General features: G+C 37.5%; 1 protein-coding gene across 1 annotated transcript in view; it reads right to left on the bottom strand.

Moving 5' to 3' along the window:
* Positions 1-1,378: 1,378 nt before the first annotated feature.
* Positions 1,379-21,048, bottom strand: part of LOC126827923 (atrial natriuretic peptide receptor 2-like) — a 41,726-nt gene continuing 22,056 nt past the window's right edge. Inside the window, exons 4-7 of the mRNA XM_050557504.2 lie at positions 17,328-17,489; positions 5,611-5,709; positions 4,431-4,522; positions 1,379-3,301 (exon numbers count right to left, since the gene is read on the bottom strand). Of these exons, the coding sequence (XP_050413461.1) occupies positions 3,206-3,301; positions 4,431-4,522; positions 5,611-5,709; positions 17,328-17,489 (449 nt within the window). The 3' untranslated portion in view covers positions 1,379-3,205. The remainder of the gene's footprint in view (positions 3,302-4,430; positions 4,523-5,610; positions 5,710-17,327; positions 17,490-21,048) is intronic.

Below are 21,048 nucleotides of genomic sequence, written 5' to 3' on the forward strand. Positions count from 1 at the left end.
ATAGAACACGCTAAAGCCTAATGATGTTGTTTTATATACATTGATAACAGCCTAATTGTCTACAAAGCCGTAAAGCTCCTTGGATTTTAATATACCAATTTCACAAATTGTTCTTAACCGACTAATTTCTCAATATTATAGTCTTAATGGTGGTTTTATGGCTATGTTTATCAAGATTACTCCTATAAAGCATGAAGATATAGCCCACGAACGAATATTAATCAATCTATAATATCAGTATTGAATTAGACATTTATATAAGGAAACGAACCCACGAGTCCTGCTCAAATGCACGTATTCGAAGTATATGTCTTAAGTTTGGATTTGAAACTGTTGTTGTTATCGCTAGGAGAAAGATCATTCCACAAATTGGTTGAAGACTATGGAATATGTTGACAGAGCTTCAGAACAGCTATATCTTAACGCAGACGAGCACATATACAACGAAATGACGACATACCAACATAGAGCGTTGATTCAATTAATTTGGCAAAATTGTCTTTTCAGAGATAAAATCATCTTAATATTGTGGTTTCTATCGCGCTATTGACCCCTATGGCCTTCTATAGAAGACTTCCTGATCTAACATAGCGCGTTGATTACATTAACTCGACAAATATGTCCTTTCAGAGATAAAAACATTGGAATGATCACAAAATCGTGACATAATTGTTAATATCGCGGTTTCATCACGCTTTTAACCCATATGTTGCTTCCATAGCAGCTTCCTGATCCTTCTGTCAACATAGGTTGTTCTAGATTTCGGGACGATCCTTTCAAACCATATCGACAAAAACGTAATTTTTGAGTTTTAATATTTTGAAGATGTTCATAAAGAGTTTTTCAAAATGTAACTGTAGTTAGGAGAGTAAGTTACTGGTACATCGACCAGAAGGTAACGGGTTCGATCCCGGAGTTTTGCCGAAGGAATTTTTAGGGAGTTTCAAGTCTGGTGTAAGACGCTGAGTCTGGCGAGGAACAAAAGTCTGGTCGTCCGGATGGGGTGAACACCGAGGCTTCGTGTATTCCATTAGCATCACGTTAAAGATTCCCTGGCAGTTTAAAATCGAAATAAGAGTAATTCACGACGCCGTTGCCAAGGCAACAATTCTGTCATGCGCATTCACACTGCACACCATGATCAGCAGCTCGGTTGGTGAGGTAAGAAATAAGAAGCTACGCGCTACCCCCCCCCCCACCAATTTCAGTCTTTATCCACTTACTATAAAATGTGCTAGATAATAAAATAATCATTAAAGAACAGCAAGAGTACATCAAATTATATAATGTTTAAAAGCACTATAGCAACATTTATTTTAAAAACAATGTAATAAAACGTTAATCATAAAACATGTTTACAATACTTGCCTTTATCCATAACAATAATTTAATTTAAATTTCAAATATATCAAAATCTCGCTGGATACTCTACTCTAACCGTCGGTACTAAAGCTGTATAATTTGTTAATCCAGGGTTTTTCAAACTTGGCATTAACGAACCTTTGGGTTTCCCCCAGCTGTGATCCCACATATTGAGAGAGAGAGAGAGGGGGAGAGAGAGAGAAGGGGAGGTAGTGGTATGGTAGCGCCCAATCATCTCTAACACAGGGACCGGTGATTTCGGAACTTACACATTTCCTAAATTTATTCGCTTGCCGATAAGGATCATTAGAAGAGGAATGAACCCCGGAAGGAGGGAGAGGAGGGGGCGACTGAGAAGACCCACTAGGTAGAGCAGGCCACGAGACCGGAGCCACAACAAATACCTCAGTGACAAACCCGGCGTCTCTTCAACATCATCAATCCAATCGGAATAGAAGAATAAGACGTAAAACCCCATTTCATTTCTCAGCAGCTCTCTCCCCCACCTCTAGAACTAAACAACCGACTAAAATCCGATCAAGGCTTTCACGGTATGAAATTTATATGTGGTATGTGATGACGAAATTATGTACAGCACAAATTAGCCCAATTGATAGCAAATCCTTGAGTGTAATCGGACTATTCGTTCAATTGGGACGAAAAACTAAAGTACCGTGTACACATTAGCGTGCACGTAAAACAAGGCTTTCGCGGTATGAAATGTATATATGCGATTTTTTGGTATGTGATGAAGACATTATGTACAGCACAAAATTTAATTAGCCCAATTGATAGCAAATCCTTGAGTGTAATTGGACTGTTCGTTCGATTGGGACGAAAAACTGAGGTACCGTGTACACATTAGCGTGCACGTAAAACAAGGCTTTCGCGGTAGAAAAACTGAGGTACCGTGTACACATTAGCGTGCACGTAAAACAAGGCTTTCGCGGTATGAAATGTATATGTGCGATTTTGTGGTATGTGATGAAGAAATTATGTACAGCACAAAATTTAATTAGCAAACTTGATAGCAAATCCTTGATAGTAATCGGACTATTCGTACGGATGGGACGAAAAATTGAGGTACCGTGTACACATTGTGTAGACGTGACGTTAAATTACATCCCATTCTAATGACATGATGTCAAATGGGTCTTCTGAGTTATTCTGTCGAATTTTTTGATCAAGACGAAGAGACAACTGGAAAAATTATTTTACGTTTGGGCTGTACATATACATTTAGCTAAGGCATCATATTGTAGGCAGTAGTAAATGTGAACATCTGGACGGAATACAATTTTACTTTATAAACGTACCACTGTTGCTTGAAATATAACGCTAATCCAGAATGATGATATATCACAACGGTAATATGACTGGTAAGATTGTATTGTTTAGGCGGACCAATTCGACCTTCTGATTCACAGTGTTATATGGTCGATAACAATTTGCCAGGTCGTTTCGGCGGTGTAATTCGACCTTCTAATTATCAGTGGGAATATGGTCGACAACAGTTTATCAGGTCGTTTCGGCTGTGTAATTCGACCTTCTGATTATCAGTGGTAATATGGTCGACAACAGTTTACCAGGTTGTTAGCCGAATTTCGACTCTCTAATTAACAGTGGTAATGCAGTCGACAAGATTTTACCAGATTTTTTGAGTAGCCGGATTCGACATTTTAACCAAAGGGATAATTCAGTGGTAATATGGTCAGCAAAATTTTACCATTAGATAGTTTTAATCGGAGTAATTCGCCTTACTGGCCACAAAAACACTAATTCGCAGTGGTATGATCGATAAAATTTTACCAGATTACTAAGGCGGAGCAATAGAAACACTAATTCACAATGGTAGCATGGTAGACACGAATTTATCGTTGGATCGTTTAGGCGGAGCAACTCGACCTTCTAACCAGTACGTTGTCATTGAGCCCTTTCCCTAAAACATAAAAAATCACATATTGAAATGCGTTGTGGACATAGAGAGAGTTTAACGTCCATTCGATACAAACTAGTTCATTTCGGGTCTAACATTCGGTTGCGCACAGGGGGAGGAAATCGGAAGACCTGGAGAAAACCCACGAGATTGGACAGAAGACCCACTCCTTGTCACGTACAAGCCGGGAATCGAAACCACGCCACTTGACACAGTGACAGACCTTGTAATTTCATGCGCACGCGTTAAACATTCACCCACCCAACCCCGAGTTCAGCTGTCTATTCGTTCGGATGGGACGAAAAACCGAGGTCCCGTGTACACATTGGCGTGCACGTAAAATATCCCTTGGCAGTTGGAAATCGATATAAGAGTAGGCCATACCGCCGCTGTATAGCGTATGTCCTTGTTCATTAGCCCAGTCGGAGCGTTAAACCTCATTTCATTTTCATTTTTCATGTGTACGACAATGTATTTCGTACTATACGAAGGACTAGAATAACTAACCCACACAGGAGCCAGGTTGCGTCAGCCTTGAGAAGTGAAGACTGCGGTTGAAGAATCTGGAGGATACTCCTCTGCCCTTACCGGATGGTAAGATTTCCAAATAACAAGCATGTATATTGTCATGTTGATACCAATCGAATTGACAGAGTTTCTGTTGTTCTAAAAGAACACGACGAGCAAAGAACAAGAATTTGTATGGAAATGTATACAATCAGTTTTTGATTTAAAATAACCCCAGAATGTAGCCTTTTTCTTCTGAGCAGTTGTCGGGTCGAATAATGGAGATATGTACTGGTAAAACGAAACGGGCTTTATACAGCATTTTTTCAGCGATGTGGCTGTATCTGATTATTTTGATTTTCTAATATGGCCTACAGATTGTGTGCACAAAATTTGCCTATGTGTAGTTGTTACAAAAGGTCTTTGATCTACATCCGAGTTATGGCCCCATTACGGACAAGTTAGTACATAAAAAATAAACATTGTAAATACCATTAATGTCTTACGTGTCTGGCTTTGTACATACCATTTATATAGTGGTGATTACCACTACTGTGTGTGGTGTATTTCATATACCTGGTTATTACCTAGGCCTGCAATATCTTTGAAGTAATAATACACTCACCTTGACTTCGATGATGCCGCGAATTGCAATTATAAAATTGCAACATTTCTCCATTCCAGCTTTTGTAGTGTCACTAATTTGTATTTTGTGTGCTAGAAAAATAAACAGTAAATAAACAAAACATTTAATGTGATAATAATTTGAAATTAAGAAATTGTTGTCCTTAAATCGGCATTATGTAAGATTATATAAAGCTGACAGTACTCGCTATAATATTTTTTAAAAAATAGATAATGTAAAGGGAATATACTGAAAATGTCAGTCTAATTACTTCACTCTGGGCCAAGAAATCCTCATTTAATGACACCGTAGTCTCGATTGCCATTGTTACCGTTGTTAAGATAATAAATAAAGTCTCGATTATCCACTTTTACGGTTAATCATCAACGGACGTTGAACCAAAGATCGGATTCAAATTTGTTGAAAATCGGACCCATCAGATGGCATTGAGGGATGATTATGTTCTTGTCATGTTAAAGATACATTACGGGAGATTCGGTAACGAGTTGGCAGTTCTCACTATAATAGTTAAAAACTAGATAATGTAAAGGCAATTTGCTGAAAATTTCATTCAAATTGATCCACTATGAACCGAGAACTAAGCGACTGGAATTTCCCCCTGGCCTCGGTCATCATTACTTAAGTCAGTACAATAAACAGCATAGTCTCGATTATCCATTTAATCGTTAAATCGAAAAGGAAAGTTATGCAGTAAATCGGCTCACAATACACTAAAGATCGCAGGCTAGCGCTGCCATCTAGAGTTGATTATGGCCTGGATAGGTTAATTAATGTCTAATTAATAATTTAGATAACATTTCAGGCCTAAAGAAAGACCTGCAATAGACAGATTTAGCTCTTGCATAATGTCTAATTAATAGTTTATATAAAAATTAACGCCTAAAGAAAGGCCTGCAAGTAAAGCGTTTTGTGCAAAACATTGCTTAGATACAGTCAAGCTGTATTCGTCGAGTATGTTCATAAACTATTCTACCCTATGGAGGCGAAAGGACTAATCTAGAAGTAGGGGTGTGGGCTGTGTCTACTTTCATTTTTGTTTGTGTGGATTTGGGGTTGCAACTAGTTTTTGACTATTTTGTGAAAACAAGCCAATATGACGCCTAGTTACACAGGAATATATCAATGACTGTAATAGGCGTCGGTATGAATAAAAACTCACGTAAACTCGAGGATTCCATTCTTGACGCTGTGTTAACTGTGTCGCCAAACACACAATATCTAGGCATTTTATTACCGACCACACCCGTCACTACTGGACCTGAAAAGGTAATAACAACTGTGACCTGAGAGATAGCTCCGATAAAAAGGCTTTAGTAACAGATTCAATCATTGAGAACCAACTCCGAATTTCTTCACGAACATTCCAGCAATTTCAGTTAGATGAGGGAGGGTGAGAAATGGGGTTTAACGTCCACTCGATACAAACTAGATCGTTTTGGTTCAATATTATTTCAATAATTCGCTTGCGCATAGGAGCTTTTAGCAGTGGGAGGAAACTGGAGGACCCAGAGAAAACCCACGAGGTTGGACAGATGACCCTATTCCTTTTCACGTACAAGCGGAATCGAAACCACGCCACTTGATTCAATGACAGACGTTATGATCCAACACGCACGCGTTAACCATTCGAACTCTAACTGGCGGTCACCTCGAGTTTGCGGTCGTGATTTCGATCCCTGGTGTGAGCGTATGAGGCATAGAGATAGGAGTGCCTTTTCATTTTCAACCCTGTGGGTTTAATCCAGGCACTCCGGTTCCTCACTCAGGAAAGACCCCTGTGCATGCGCTAAGCCTAACAAAATAAGACAACTTGTCTGCGATATCACCATCGGTGAAAGCGGACGTTAAAAATAAATTCAAGAAAAAGAACATAATCTTGGAGATTAGTCAACGGGTACTTTGTTGATAACCTACAAATGTTGACGTAGTCGCCATTACGTAGTACAAATGGAGAGGCAATAATGTCGGCCGCAAACAACGCATGAGTAATATACTTAAGTTTTTCGCTGAATGAAGATGGGTAATAATTAACTTTATTGTGGAATTATTAGGCAAATTGGATCCATAATTTGATCAGTCCTGGCTTTAAGAAATATAATACTTTAAGATCAGTCTATATGGTCGAAGGATATAATGATGCTCCAGGGAACGTATCTTTTAACCTAGTTGTTACTTTAGTAATGGATTCTTATCAGACTCTGTCCTTTATCCATGTACTGTCTGATCCTATACACAATTAATATTTCCTCCGCATCCGTAACAAGGCTATTTTGGAATCATTAACGTCTACTTTTCGCCGTGATTCTTCTTTGTTCGCCAAAAGGAATCATTTCTTGCCACATCCGACACAAATTTATAATAATCCAACACTATTTTCATGTAGAATTTAGCGATCCAAAATAAAAATACAAACAAGATTCATCTGAATAGATCCGTCATTATGAAACTCACATCTGCGCAGACAGCAGTAATATTGATTTGCATTTAATGGTTTTCGTTTTTACTCTAATTTCAAATCAGTTATGTTCGGCGAAATACGTGAGAGGTCTCAATCGAATGGCAATCTCTAGCGTCTGGTTAGTCCAGTTTACACCCGCCGGTAGTGTTTATTGCGCATGCTCTTCGGATACGAATATGTTGTCTCCATTTGACATGTGGAATATGTCTAGCCTCGTTCTTCGAATCCCTTGTTACAAATGGCGCTGAAACGCATTGCGGTACACGATTCATGTACCAATTGTAAAATAATTAAATTTGTCTTAAATATTGGATATCAGATGCTTATCTTTTTCCGGTAAGATCACAACATCAATATTGATTTAAATTGACAAATAATTCGTGTTTCAATGTCGATGATTTTAGATGATATTGAGTTAGAGACTTCGCTACTTTAATATATTTTTAAAGCTGATAACTGTAGATGTTGAAAATAGATAAGCGAAAAATAAACAGCTGGGAAAATACGTAGGTTGGTTACTATTTCTAGCGTTAGCGTCAATTGAAGAAACTATATTTATGAAAAGGGAATTAATATAGGATACGTTGGAAGTTATCCACGTCTTAAAAGCCCAATTTGTTTTATGTCAGCCTGAGTTAGCCCCAATATTGAAGTGAAGTCATGTGTTATGGCACGTAATAATATCGTAATTACGTGGATTTGAAACGCACCATAATTTCAGAAATAATGCCTTGGCTGAATTTTCGCTAGCCCAGTGAACAGAACTACATATGTAATTGCTGCCAGATGAACTTATAGTAAAGGACGATCACACAGTAGACTTATTACAATTCCAGTGTTGACTGCGTTGTAATGCTAGGATGTAAGAGGATTTGGGCGAGTTTCTAAGATAGAGGGGTGGGGCGTAAAAGAATTAACTAATTTGCGCAGCATGCAAAAACAATCAATAGTAGTAATCGTGCCCCAAAAGTTCCCGCATCCTATATTACTAGCTGTAATATTATAGTAGGGTGAATTTGGACTCAATAGTAAATGTTTAATACTTCATGCTAATCCGCACAGTATTACATAATTCAATCAATTATATTTTAATGGATCTTAATCCACCTTAATTACCCACTATTTATATCTACTTCATATTGTCTTATATATTTCATTAATCACCTGTCTCCAGTATTCTTTGTTTTAAACTTTAAATTGAGCTTATAAATTATAATTAACGTCAACGGGCTATAGCGTTTAGTTACCAGGGTATATTGTTTGTAGATTTATAGGATTAATGCCCTAGGCGATGCATGGGGATATATAGACCCAAAATGACAGAATTTGAAAAGAGCTGGCTACACACGTGTCTTGGGAGATCAACTTAGATCACATACCTAAGGACAGACCTTATTTACCTGTATTTGGAGACATAAGTTTATGTCAATTCCCATATCCACATTGGAGCTTATTTACTATTAAGCATTGAACCAATAATTGTTATATTAATTGTCTGCTATGATTTATGTTGATTACTGTTTACCAAAGAATATAGAGAACTATTAACAACCATCAACAGTCTTGTCTTCATTTAATCAACAACGAGGATTCCAGAGAATACACTAAAAGTGCACTTGTACAAATTTATACCAGTCCAAAATTACGTCATTTTAATTCACATATATTCCTATTAAAATTCTCTTTTAACAGGGTTAGAGATTAAGAATATTATGAGCTTTTCTCGTAATTAAACCCATTGTTAAACCTTAATTTTATAACTTGACAGAGTTACCTTAAGTGATTACGACAGACAGTAAATCGGCAGGGTAATTGAGTGAAGTCTCTGAGGCAGAACTATTGCTAGATTAAAACAATAGGCTGGCTAATCAAATTAAGGCTGGCAGGTTAATTGGGATTGAGCAGTGACACTTAAATTAATCTGTATGCTGACCAATCGTAGGCCCATATACATTCCATGTCATGGAAACCTCAACTGTATTCTGGGACACATGAATTAGGTATATAAGTTCATGTTGCCTCTGAGGTTCTCATAATATACTTTACCAACGATTAAAACAACTGTCTTCTTGTCATTTAAGGTAAGCCAAAGTCAATGTAATATTTCTACTTGTCCTCTATTTTGAAAATTGAACTTGTTCGTTTATATAATTATTCGCCTTTAGTTATCAAGTTTTATATATTAATTATTACGTTTTCGTTCAAATGTTGCGATAAGTATGCACGTTTTTATTTATTCTACAAAAGCAATTAAATCGATATCATCGATGCCGTAGAGTAATCCATAAACGCCTTTGCTTATAAGCTGTGTTGCAAGTAATAGTCAATTACGGTATAGTAATAATTAATAGTGTCGATATTCCATTTCATTATTATCGACTCGAACATATATGACGTAATATATGAAGACATTTAAATCGTGCACATGTAAATAGTGCCTCTTCACATGCCGTAGACTGGAATAGCAAGTCTGCTTCTACAGCGCTTGATATCCGTGTCTACGTATAAGCGAGTATCCCAAATATTTGTTTAAACCCCCAATTTATAATTACTTCTTGTTTATCTAGTTTATATATTTGTTCTATTGCTCTTTTGTTACTTGTACTTATAATTACGTTATAGATAATATACTTTACCAACGATTAAAACAACTGTCTTCTTGTCATTTAAGTTAATTAAGAAACCCCAGGAAACCCCCAAAACCAGACTTGCACAATATTGTTGCTGTGTCCTGTCTTGTATGCAGCTACAATTGATACACTATTGGAGGCTTTGCGCAGGTAAAAGTAGGTTCACTTGCAAAATTTTCAAAACATATCACCACGGTTTGTATGGAAATAAGTAATTTTGTTACAAATAGTGAAGAGTGGAATACTGAAATCTTATCTTACCGAACAGTTTTCGGTATTTTCGAGGTGAAATGAAATCACGTGCGTGTTCTAATTCTATTTCTGCAGCCATTTTAAAAATGGACAAATTTCGCATAGCAGTTGGAATTTATCAATTCATGTAAAATTATGAGGTAGGGTTTCACCTTTATTTCAATGGGAAATGGTTTATTATATGTTAATTGGAAATTAAGAAAGTTATAGGCCAGTAACTTACTCAAAGGAACCCATTAGAACGAAACCGGGTAGGGGGGGGGGGGGGGCAATACCAAATATTTTGTCAAACTGGTAGCACACCGTTTTTGAGACAAAGTTAGCGTCACTAATTTTGATACCAATATACCAAAAAAGATCATTATTTAATTTGTTGGATGAGGAATATGAGATACAGTATGGATGGTATGTCATGATGTAGAGCGCACATCTATAAGTTGAATTTGAATTAGAGAATATAACTTTACGGTCTATCTAACTAAGTGCATGAATTTACATAATCAATTCATAAACATAAATACAACATTCAATGTTTCATAATGACTGAACGATAATGTCATATAAAGGATCCTGTTTTGAAGACTTTTTTTATTGTACAAAGCTGTACATACGACCGCTGGAACATACTCCTCGCAGAGTTTCGTTTGATTAGACCTAATCCCACCCAAACTCTGTCATACTCAGCGCAAATGTCTGTCCCAAATTATGACTGGTTAACAGTCCGATTAAAACAACCAGTACATAACGACGTAACAAAATCAATCGGGATTAACCAGAGCTCTAAATATGTTACCGTAAAGTGCCTGGTGACAAACGCGGCTACATTAAGTCAGAACGCGCGAAATGTATTACGCTCTATTAGCTAGTACATATCACTGAGAAACTAATTGTTAGATAAACAAAGCTATCCAAAATAGCTACAATGTAAATATTTGGTAATCGACGCGCACGTGGAATTTTTTTTATCATCTCTTGGACTACACAAATGAATAGAAATACGACATGTGCTTTTTCTATTTGATAAAAAAGATAATTCATGGATTTTCTTCACAAAAACGGATAAATATTATCGAATATTTAAAGGTAGGCAGTAATGATTGGTACACGTTTATAGAATTTATATTGGAGAATTTTCTTTCCAATAGCGAGTTTCAGCCAAATTTATCTATGCGAGTATCGATGTTTATTCCCGATGAATCCAAGGGTAAACTTTTTCTTGAAATCAGCACTAACAAAGACTAGGACTTTTATTTAAAGAGGTCACCCCGGTTAAGTCATGAAAATTGCCCACATTAAATTTACTAAGGACAGATTTGATTTGACGATGAGAATGGACACGCTCCGTCAAAGACTCAAGTTTTTAGTCTCAAGATAGCAATGTTTAGAGAGATATTTCTCTGGCCATTGTTTCGGGAATATGCCGCTGCCCTGGCAAAATATTATTATACAAAATTTATTCAAAAGATACAAAAACTGTAAATACACGAAAGTCATACATAAAACATATAAATTACATAGTTTTACTACTTCTTAATCGGAAACTCTGTTTAATCTTTCGCGTGCATATAAGCGTGCACCTAAAAGATCTCTTGAAACATTTTAGCCAAACATTCATGAAAACATTGTTCCGATCAATTTGTCCGCCGCCTGCGGGTTAAAAAAAAACCACAACAAAAATGTTCCCTATGAAAAGAAGGCTTGGCAGCAAAACAATATTCTTCTAGCATTAGCAACGCCCAGCAACCGGGGGGGGGGGGGCAGAATGGTTAGCACGCGTGCGCTGTATCATACGGTTCTCCGGGTCCTCCGGTTTCCTCCCACTGCTAAAGACCCCTACACGCAAGCCAATTATTGAAATATAAATGAACCGTGTGTTAGTCCCGAAATGATCAAGTTTGCTTCGAGTGGACGTTAGACTCCCATCTCTCTCTCAAAGATCTCGGCTGGGTTAGATCTTGGCACGTATCGGACCGTAACTTCCTGATATACGAAAATCTCCAACTGTGAACCCTCAACATAAAATAGATGCTTAGTGCACTAAAATCGAGGAAAGTTCGAAATTGGTGGAAATCGAACAGTAAGTTCCCATTCAAATTGCCCCTCCCCATTAACTAAATAGTTCCAACGCATGTAATATACTGGTACTGGTATCGTTCCATTCTACTCCACGGTGGTAATATTCTAGTTCCTTTTGGAACGGTTTCTGATCGGACTCTGACCTCTAACCGTTCCTATCTGTCCCTATGTCCCTATACATTGCAGCTGCAATATGAAATTAAGGCTTTTTCCCCACCTCGGTTCTAGCTCTTGTTTGGAATTCTTACTGTCTATTCTTTGTTCGTCAAAAGAAACCATTTCTCGCCACATCTGACACAAATTTATAATAATTCAATACTATTTTCAAGTAAAATTGTGCGATTCAAAAACACAAACGATGAAACCCACGCTTGTGCAGACCGGAGTTTGATAATGGCGTATCAATTTAAACGAATCTTGTTTGGGTTTTTGAATCGCTAAATTCTATTTGAAAATTTGTGTCATTACAAAATACGGAACTATGTGATAACCAATGGCTCTTACCCCCTTCTTGTACTGTCCCAGAAAAATTGATTAATCGATTAATTGCAAAAAGGGGCTGGCGGGCCTTCTAAGTTCTACTCCAGTCACGTATGCTCCAAGACTAACTGATTGATTGAAATGATATAGCTGACGGACCTTCTATAAAGAACGAGAAATTCTAATTCAGGAGTTCAACTCCCTTAATACATGGCCCCACATCAACTGATCAATCGATTAATTAAAGAGGTGAGCTAAGGGGCCTTCTTATAAGAACCAGATATTCTAATTCGGTAGTTTCACTCCCTCCATGTAATGCTTCCAGACCCTACTAATCGATCTATCGATTTTTTAACAATTAAAAACCCATAAAGAATGGATAACATCTAAAATCCGTTGATGCATATTAATCAACAGTTAACGGTGAACTTTAACTGATTTTTTACTCAATGAATATTAATCATATTAATCAATTTTACAAGATAGGGATATTGACGAAATAATAACAGGTCGCTGACTAAAATGAACATTATTGATTACTTCCATGTTCCCGGATGTAGTTCAAATTAAGGTACTATTTTTATTGACATTTTAAGTGATGACAGATTATTCAGATAGATTAAGTTCATTAACATCCAATCTGTACTCTTTTATGTTATTAATTTGAATAAAGAAACATAAAAAGGTTGTCCCGGGTGTTTTCTCTCATTACAGAATTGAAAGGCTATGTTGTACAGTAAGTCATTTCATTGCTTATTACTTTGAAGTTCGATGCCATTCAATCAGCGAGGGAGAGATATGGTAGTCATATTCTGGTTCAGATCTAAAATTTCGACATCACTGGCGAAGGATTGGCTATATGTAAATTTCGTGTACTAACATGCCACAAGTCTATAGTGAACGATCCAAGTCTACAGTGTACGGCACAGGTCTACAAAATAGTACTTTCGGAGATTACCAATGATATTTTTGACAGATTCTGCGTTCAAAACTCGAATATAAATGGGTTCAAAGATACTTTGATTGCACCTACGAGTAGCACAACAGGTTGTAACCAAAATATTGTGTAACACTATCTTAGTGATAACAGAGATCAGTTTAGTAAATACATCAGGTATATAAAACAGCTACAGTTACATACATACAACATGAACTAAACTACATCGGGAATCAGACTCTTACAGGAAAACATATAACAATATTAAATCCACCATTCCGCCCCTCTGCTAAGGCAGCGGCTGAAATCGGGCGAGTCCATACGCCGAGCTCGCCGTCTCTCTCTGCTCTGTCGTCTTTAGTTGTCTTTAGTCGTATTTTTAGTCGTCTGCCTAACGGTCGGCAAACTCCTCGTTATATACCGTCGGGCAATAGATAAGACACATGGTCATACATGCAATTGTCTCTTACTGACCAGTGCGTATTCCTTTGAAGTAACGTGGAGTGTGTGCACAGGTCATATGTAGTTTGTAAATGACATATGGGATTAATTACATGTTTAATTAGATCATAACCAGTTCGTGCATTAACAGAAGTTTATACAGAGTTGAAACGTCAATACCATATATTATCAAAAAAACAGCTGAGGTCATAAAGTTCTAAGCACCTAAATGATCATTCAATTTGATTAAAGTTATAGAGTACTTTGTTACAATTGCCGCAATGTCCAGGTCCAGTATTTTGAAAATCCTATGGACGGTCTCGGAGGGCTTCGAACCCCGGGCCTCGTTGGGCCTCAATACCATATATTATCAAAAAAACAGCTGAGGTCATAAAGTTCTAAGCACCTAAATGATCATTCAATTTGATTAAAGTTATAGAGTACTTTGTTACAATTGCCGCAATGTCCAGGTCCAGTATTTTGAAAATCCTATGGACGGTCTCGGAGGGCTTCGAACCCCGGGCCTCGTTGGGCCTCATCACTCTCACTAGAGGATGGAGTCCTCGGTCCGACCATTTTTCGTGGGGGCACCCTGATGTTGGGCGTGGACTGGGACCCACCATGGGGCGTGGTTAATCCTGCGCTCGGAAATCTTCCCAGTGTGGAAAATGGTACAGGGCCTATTTTAACGTGCCTACAGACACGGGCGTGCCTCGAAATGAAAAATCCGTGCTTGGAGAATCTAAAATTCATACTTTGAAAAGATGGTAAAATGGTATGTTATGTATCCTTGTGAATCTGAAAAGATCGCATGAGGAAATTTAGCAAGTGTGTCATTAACAATCATTGTGATCATCAATCAATGCGTTTGGTTTCGATTCAATTTCGTGGATTGTATGTAAATGTCGAAAAATAAAGCAGTTGTTGACGCAAGTAGTCAGCTCCATGTTACAGTAAAGGTTCGTCTGCTTTTGGGCGTTTCTTTGGGCTGCCAATGATACCGATACGCAGCTATAAATACAAATGTCGATAGTATGCAAATTTAAATTTAGGCCTCAATTGTTGACCGTTTTAGATGTTGAGGATCAAAAGATCTTGGTTGAATTAGATTTTGGTGCATCTGCTTGGATTATGGCCTTACATACACAGAGCGTAACAAAGTTTGTGAGCTTTATATTGTGATGAATTGAGAACACGGGAGCAAGAATCATACCGATAATCAGCATTCCGCGACCTTCTGTTCCGGAGTTAAGCCCCCTGGAAAACCTTGTGGAAGCGACAGGGGCTTGCGTTTTATTTTTTCACATTTGATGTGAAGCATTGGGTTCATGAGACGACAAACCCCATCGAGTTACCAAACTTTGCCAAAAACCTTGTGAACGCGATATAGGCTACAGTTTCATATTCGATGTGCAGCATTGGGACAATGAGAGGTTGAGCCCTATCGATTTTCCCTGTTCCCTATCCATATCTTACAGAATCTCGGCGTATCGTGTATGCTAACCGCTTGTTTTGTTTTAAAAGTGTAAGCGTGGTGATAATTCAGGAAGTTTTTATTTCACTTCTGGTGAGCCTTTGTTTTGGTCATAACTAATTTGGTCAAGATTTCAGAAGGTTTATTCCAACACATAAGAGCTAATAACGGTGATGGAAGAAGCTAAATTGAGCTACCAAGTTCTGTGTGGAAAATCGTGAGTCATGTTTTGGAAATTTTGTCGGAAACCAAAGCGGGGACACCCAGTCAAAAAACTTCCATCTCCGGAAACCGTGCTTCGTCAATAAAACCTTAAAATAGGCCCTGAACTGGTATTGAAAGAGTGTTACAGTTATCTGCCTCACTACGTGGTGTGAGCGGGCCTTTAATAAAATTTACTCGCAAAAATCAATAATGAGACCTAAATTTTGGTGCGACCTGGTGCGACCTTTCATAATACATGTACTCGGTATCATATTTTATAGTATTTGTATAATCGCCTTCATTAATTGATTTGGATGATAAATGACCCTTGTAAATATATCGATTGTGATTTAAAAGCGATATGCAGTGATCAATCGTTTTAATAATAGAACTATGAGTCGTTGTCAATACGTGGTTCAATTACTTAGAAATAGCTACCTTATAACTGCTCCATAAACATATTAAATTGATAGAAAAGAACAAAATGGAATTTAATGTCTCGTTAACACATTCTTTGAGACTAACATATTATGATCATTTGCATTTCACTGGTTGTGTCATAGAGAGAGAAATGGGGTTTAAGGTCCACTCGACACAAACTAGGTAATTTCGGGACTAACAAATGGTTCAATTTTATTTCAACAATTCGCTTGTAGGGGTCTTTAGCAGAGGACCCGGAGAAAACCCACGCGATTGGATAGACGACCCTATTCCTTGTCATGTACAACCGGGTAATCAAAACCACGTCAGTTGACTCAATGACAGACCTTATGATACAGCGCGCACGTGCTAACCATTCGGTCATTCACCCCACCCCACTCACCCTTCACTTGTTGTGTGCAGTACGACTTGGTGGTGATAGGAAGGGTGGGGTAATTTCGTTTTAATACACTCTTCTTTGAATTAGATGCACGATAATGTGCACTTTGACGCACTTTCCGTTTTAGCCCCTGGCAAGTGGATGTTTGGCTTGAAAAAATCCTTAGGTTCTTTGCGGTCCACATCGGGACTCGACCCCGTGACATATAGAGCACAGGTCACGGACTCCCGGAATGAGTTACTGAAAATGGCTTCAAAAAGTTTAAAGATACATTATGGGAGATTAGATAAAGAGCTGGCAGTTCTCACTTTAATAGTTAAAAACTACATAATGTAAACGGAATTTGCTGAAAATTTCAGTCAAATTGATCCACTCTGAACCGAAATTTTAGCGATTGCATTTTCGGCCTAGCCTCGATCATCATTACTAAAGTCGGTACGATAAAAAACATAGTCTCGATTATCCATTTCATGATTAAATCATGAATGTAAGTTGAGCAGCAAATCTGATCGTAATCCAGTAAATGTTGCAGGCTAGCGATGCCATCGAGAGTTGGTTATAGTCTGGATAAGTTAAATAATGTCTTATTAATAATTTAGATAATATTTCAGGCCTAAAGAAAGAACTGCAATAGGCAGATTTAGCTCTTGCATAATGTATGTTTAAGGTACCCATATCTATAATGTGGCATTTCCGCATGTAGAAAATCGAATTCATCCACTGGATTACGATAACTGTTTAGAATATAGAGTTCTACTGATATTTTTGGACCACGGACAAGTTGCAAACAGTTGAAATTTTATCTTCATCTTATTGTTGTTATTCGTTCAACGACGCTCCGCCAATTGGAGTACGATCAAAACGAAACTTGGCATGCTCGCCTTGTGACAATTGCGCATTGATTGACGGACTTCGGTAATTCCAAGACGGCTGCGAACGGTAAAAACTGGTTGCCGTTTCACCTTATAGGCCGATTTATTTCGTTATTATCCTTCTAGACGGTAATAATATTGGAGAGGGTGGCGATGACGTCATGCTCGGTTCCTGTTTAATAGTGTACGTCCCTACTCGTTATTTTATCTAAGAATTAGTCAAGGATCTTACCTGTGTTCAAACCGATTCTTAGGCGCAGTTTTTGATCTGGCATGTGTGGGACGGCTAAATTAGATATGGCGTCTAATAAATCTAGGGCGAGGTTCCCTATCTCTATACAATGAAGATCTCCATTTCTTTGTGGTAAACCAGAAGCCACCATATACCCATCTCCTGTACAAAAAAGGTAAAAAAATGTAAAATGTAATTTAAACGAAACAACATAATTTCGAATGTGGCGAATATATTCTGTAGGTCCCATTTGTATTTATCAAGAAAGTGACTATGAATGGAACACTATTTGTAGGCTTAAAAATATCGAATATTCGTTGCAATTATTATACTGATGTGCTGTTAATTGACGATATTAGGTTTGTACTTTATAATATTGGGTAGTATTTGGTAGTATTTGATAAGTATTTGGTAGTATTGGGTTATTATTTGCTTGATTTGGGTGATATAGGGAGGCAAATGGAACAGCCAGACATCGTTAATCACATTTGAGGTACATTTCCCACGATATATCAAACTATTTTTGAAAAAAAAAAAAATCAAGTAATATGTTGCACCATTATGTTGTAGTTTTTGGTAGTATGTGGTGATATTGGAGTGGTATTCGGGTAGTATTGGGTAGCATTGGGTAAATCTTCCCGCCGCCTAAAAAAAGAAGTAAGAATTTGTTGGATGTAGCCTGTTTGGGCGTTTGGTATTGAAGCGTATGGTTGAGTTGTAACAGGATCAAAGATCTATTGATAACGATGACCGTGGATTTAACTCCTTTATTTTAACAGGACAGGAACACATATTAAAAATTATTACATCTATAATTCTAATAACCAATACAGGACACAGGAACATAACATATTCATATTGTAGTCATTACGGCCATCGTCCTGATTCTCGTCTGCCTCCTCCATTAACCCCCGTTCTGTCTTAAGCTTCCCAGCTCTTATAGTGAGCAACTAAAGCGCGTCTCTCTGTCTTCCCGCCTCCGTTAGGTATTTACCGGACATCATTCATAACGGCCAAGGTATTATCAACAACCTTTTTAGTATTAAACAGCCATTCACAAGTTATAATAAATATACATTAGTAGCCTTCATTTAACGGACAAACATACCATATTATCTATATTAATGAGAGGATAGTGACTAATTGACTAGATGTGTGATACACCTGCCAATACCATTGTCTCGCATCTTTGCTATGATTTTACCACTGAAAAGAGTATTTTAGCACCGATAAGAAAATGTTGCAGAGTTAATTGAATCCACGCGCAATTTTGTATGTCGCCATTTCCTTTTAAATGCTATTCTGAAGCTTTGTCAACATATTCCATTTCGCCGTAGTATATAGGTCGACATGTTCACAAAATATCGTCATGCGCTATGTCGACATAATCGGAATATGTTGACAAAACTTTCGAACAGCAATATCTTAAAGCAAGTATGTGCATTTAAAAGGCACTGGTGACCTCCAAATAAAGGGGGCGTTAATTGAATTTACTGAGCAAAAATAGTCTTTTCGGGGATAAATTAATCGCGACGATCACAATATGTAGACATATTATTTTATTAATATCGCGGTATCCATGGCGCGTTATTGACCCCTCTACGCTTCCATAGTTTAGTGAGGATTACAGACGAGGAAATTACTACTGATGTGATGTGTTATCCTGACAACTAATTAATTTAAACATCTCAACGTTTGACAGATTATGATTTGAAAACTTGGGATGGGCTCGGAACGCCCCAATTCCCAACCCATCCGCAAAAATATAGCCAAATGGAATTGGTCTTCTGCTATCGCGTCGTATTCCGTTAAAAATGCATTAGTTAAGAGTTTATATAAAGGGTTGACCATTCTTGCTATAATAATTCAAATTCAAAAATAGATGATAAAAAAATAAAATGTTGAAAATTTCAGTCAAATTACATTGTTCTGAACGGAACTATCACTGTTGGAAGTGTGGACTAGAAATAGGCAGCATTTGTGTCTGCACCGTCTATGAGAATTGGCGATCGTTTGATTGACAGACGATAACTCCACCCACATATTCTTAATTATCAAGTAACATGCTCAATGGCTATGGTAGCCTCGCTTGGCAGGCCTTTCATCACCAGTTTCCGATAGTGACATCATCGACTAACGGTAAACGTTACCTTGGTCCGCCATTTATTGATTTAAATTAAAACTGTTGGAAGATTGGACTAGAAATAGGCAACAATTGTGTCTGTACCGTCTATGAGAATTGGCGATCGTTTGATTGACAGACGATAACTCCACCCACATATTCTTAATTATCAAGTAACATGCTCAATGGCTATGGTAGCCTCGCTTGGCAGGCCTTTCATCACCAGTTTCCGATAATGACATCATCGACTAACGGTAAACGTTAGCTTGATCCGCCATTTATTGATTTAATTTTAAATGGACGACTGTTTAAATTCAAACTGTATCCAAGCAATCCGTGGGTCTACAGAGTTGATTTTGAACTTGTCGTGTAAATAAAGGTCCAATTCATAATTTCTATAACATCCGAAGTCTAAATAAAGACTTGCAATAGGCAGATTTAGCTCTTGCATAATGTATGTTTAAACAAAATAGACTGGGCTTAGACCATTATAAATGGCCACAGATCACTAATGATTTCCCTATTGACTTTCATGTTAATGCTCGTCTCTTAGACCGGCTCTAACTTTTTCCTAAATTTTCGTTGGGTAGAACGTTTTCTACCACAGATGGAGCAACACGTGGCAACCCCTTGCCCAAAGCACGTACGGGGTTCTCCATGAAAAACTTGAGATACACAAGAGTAGAGACAAGTAAACATGCAATTTTCGGCCCTACATTTCAACTTAACCAACCTCTCAACTCTTGTATCCTTCCGCCCCAAAATCATAAATATTCACCAAAACCTGGAGAAAATGTATTTTCAAACCCTTTTCTTCGATTCTAAACAACAAAAAATCGCCATGCAAAAGAGGTTGAATGGATAGGGAAAGAATGACTAAAAATAACTTTCGCCCTACATTCGTGGCATAGGAATATTTGGTGAGCATTGTCCAAATGGGTAATTTACATTCATCAACACCAGACAACACTGGTTACCGCTACCTGCAGTAATATTTGTAAATCTAAACTTGAACAGCGTTGGATGGCTTCTTTGAGCGTCATTTAGCAATTGACACACACAATAAACACAAAAATATAATATGGAACACAATTAATATTTCAATTAAAGCGATGTTTGCTTGGTAACGTTGAGAGAACCATGAACGACACTTTGCTTTAATTACTTAAAGATACATTATTCAATAGCTAAATGTGCTTATTGCAGGTCTTTCTTTATGCCTTAAATGTTATCTAAATTATTAACTCTCTAGGCCATTGGGTGCTCTTAATTTTCAACGGATTTAAAACAATCGACAGTTAATGATTTAATGATTTTTTTTTTGATTTTTTTTTTTAAAGTAGACAATGTTCTAATATCTAGCGGTAATTTGTTTCAAAGAAAGGGGGAGAGGCATAAAATCAACGGTCACCAGACATGCGTTTCGGGGTATACAATTCAAGAAGTTCTGATAAATATGCAGGACAGAGGTTGTTGAGACATTTGTATGTACGAAGCAGAATTTTAAACTTAATGCTATATTGAATCGGTAACCAGTGAAGGCTGCACAATATTGGAGTAATATGAGTCCAGATAAAAAGGAATTGAAATTATCTAGTC

Source organism: Patella vulgata, chromosome 7 (assembly GCF_932274485.2).
Source record: "Patella vulgata chromosome 7, xgPatVulg1.2, whole genome shotgun sequence".
In the NCBI taxonomy this organism is placed as follows: Eukaryota; Metazoa; Mollusca; class Gastropoda; family Patellidae; genus Patella; species Patella vulgata.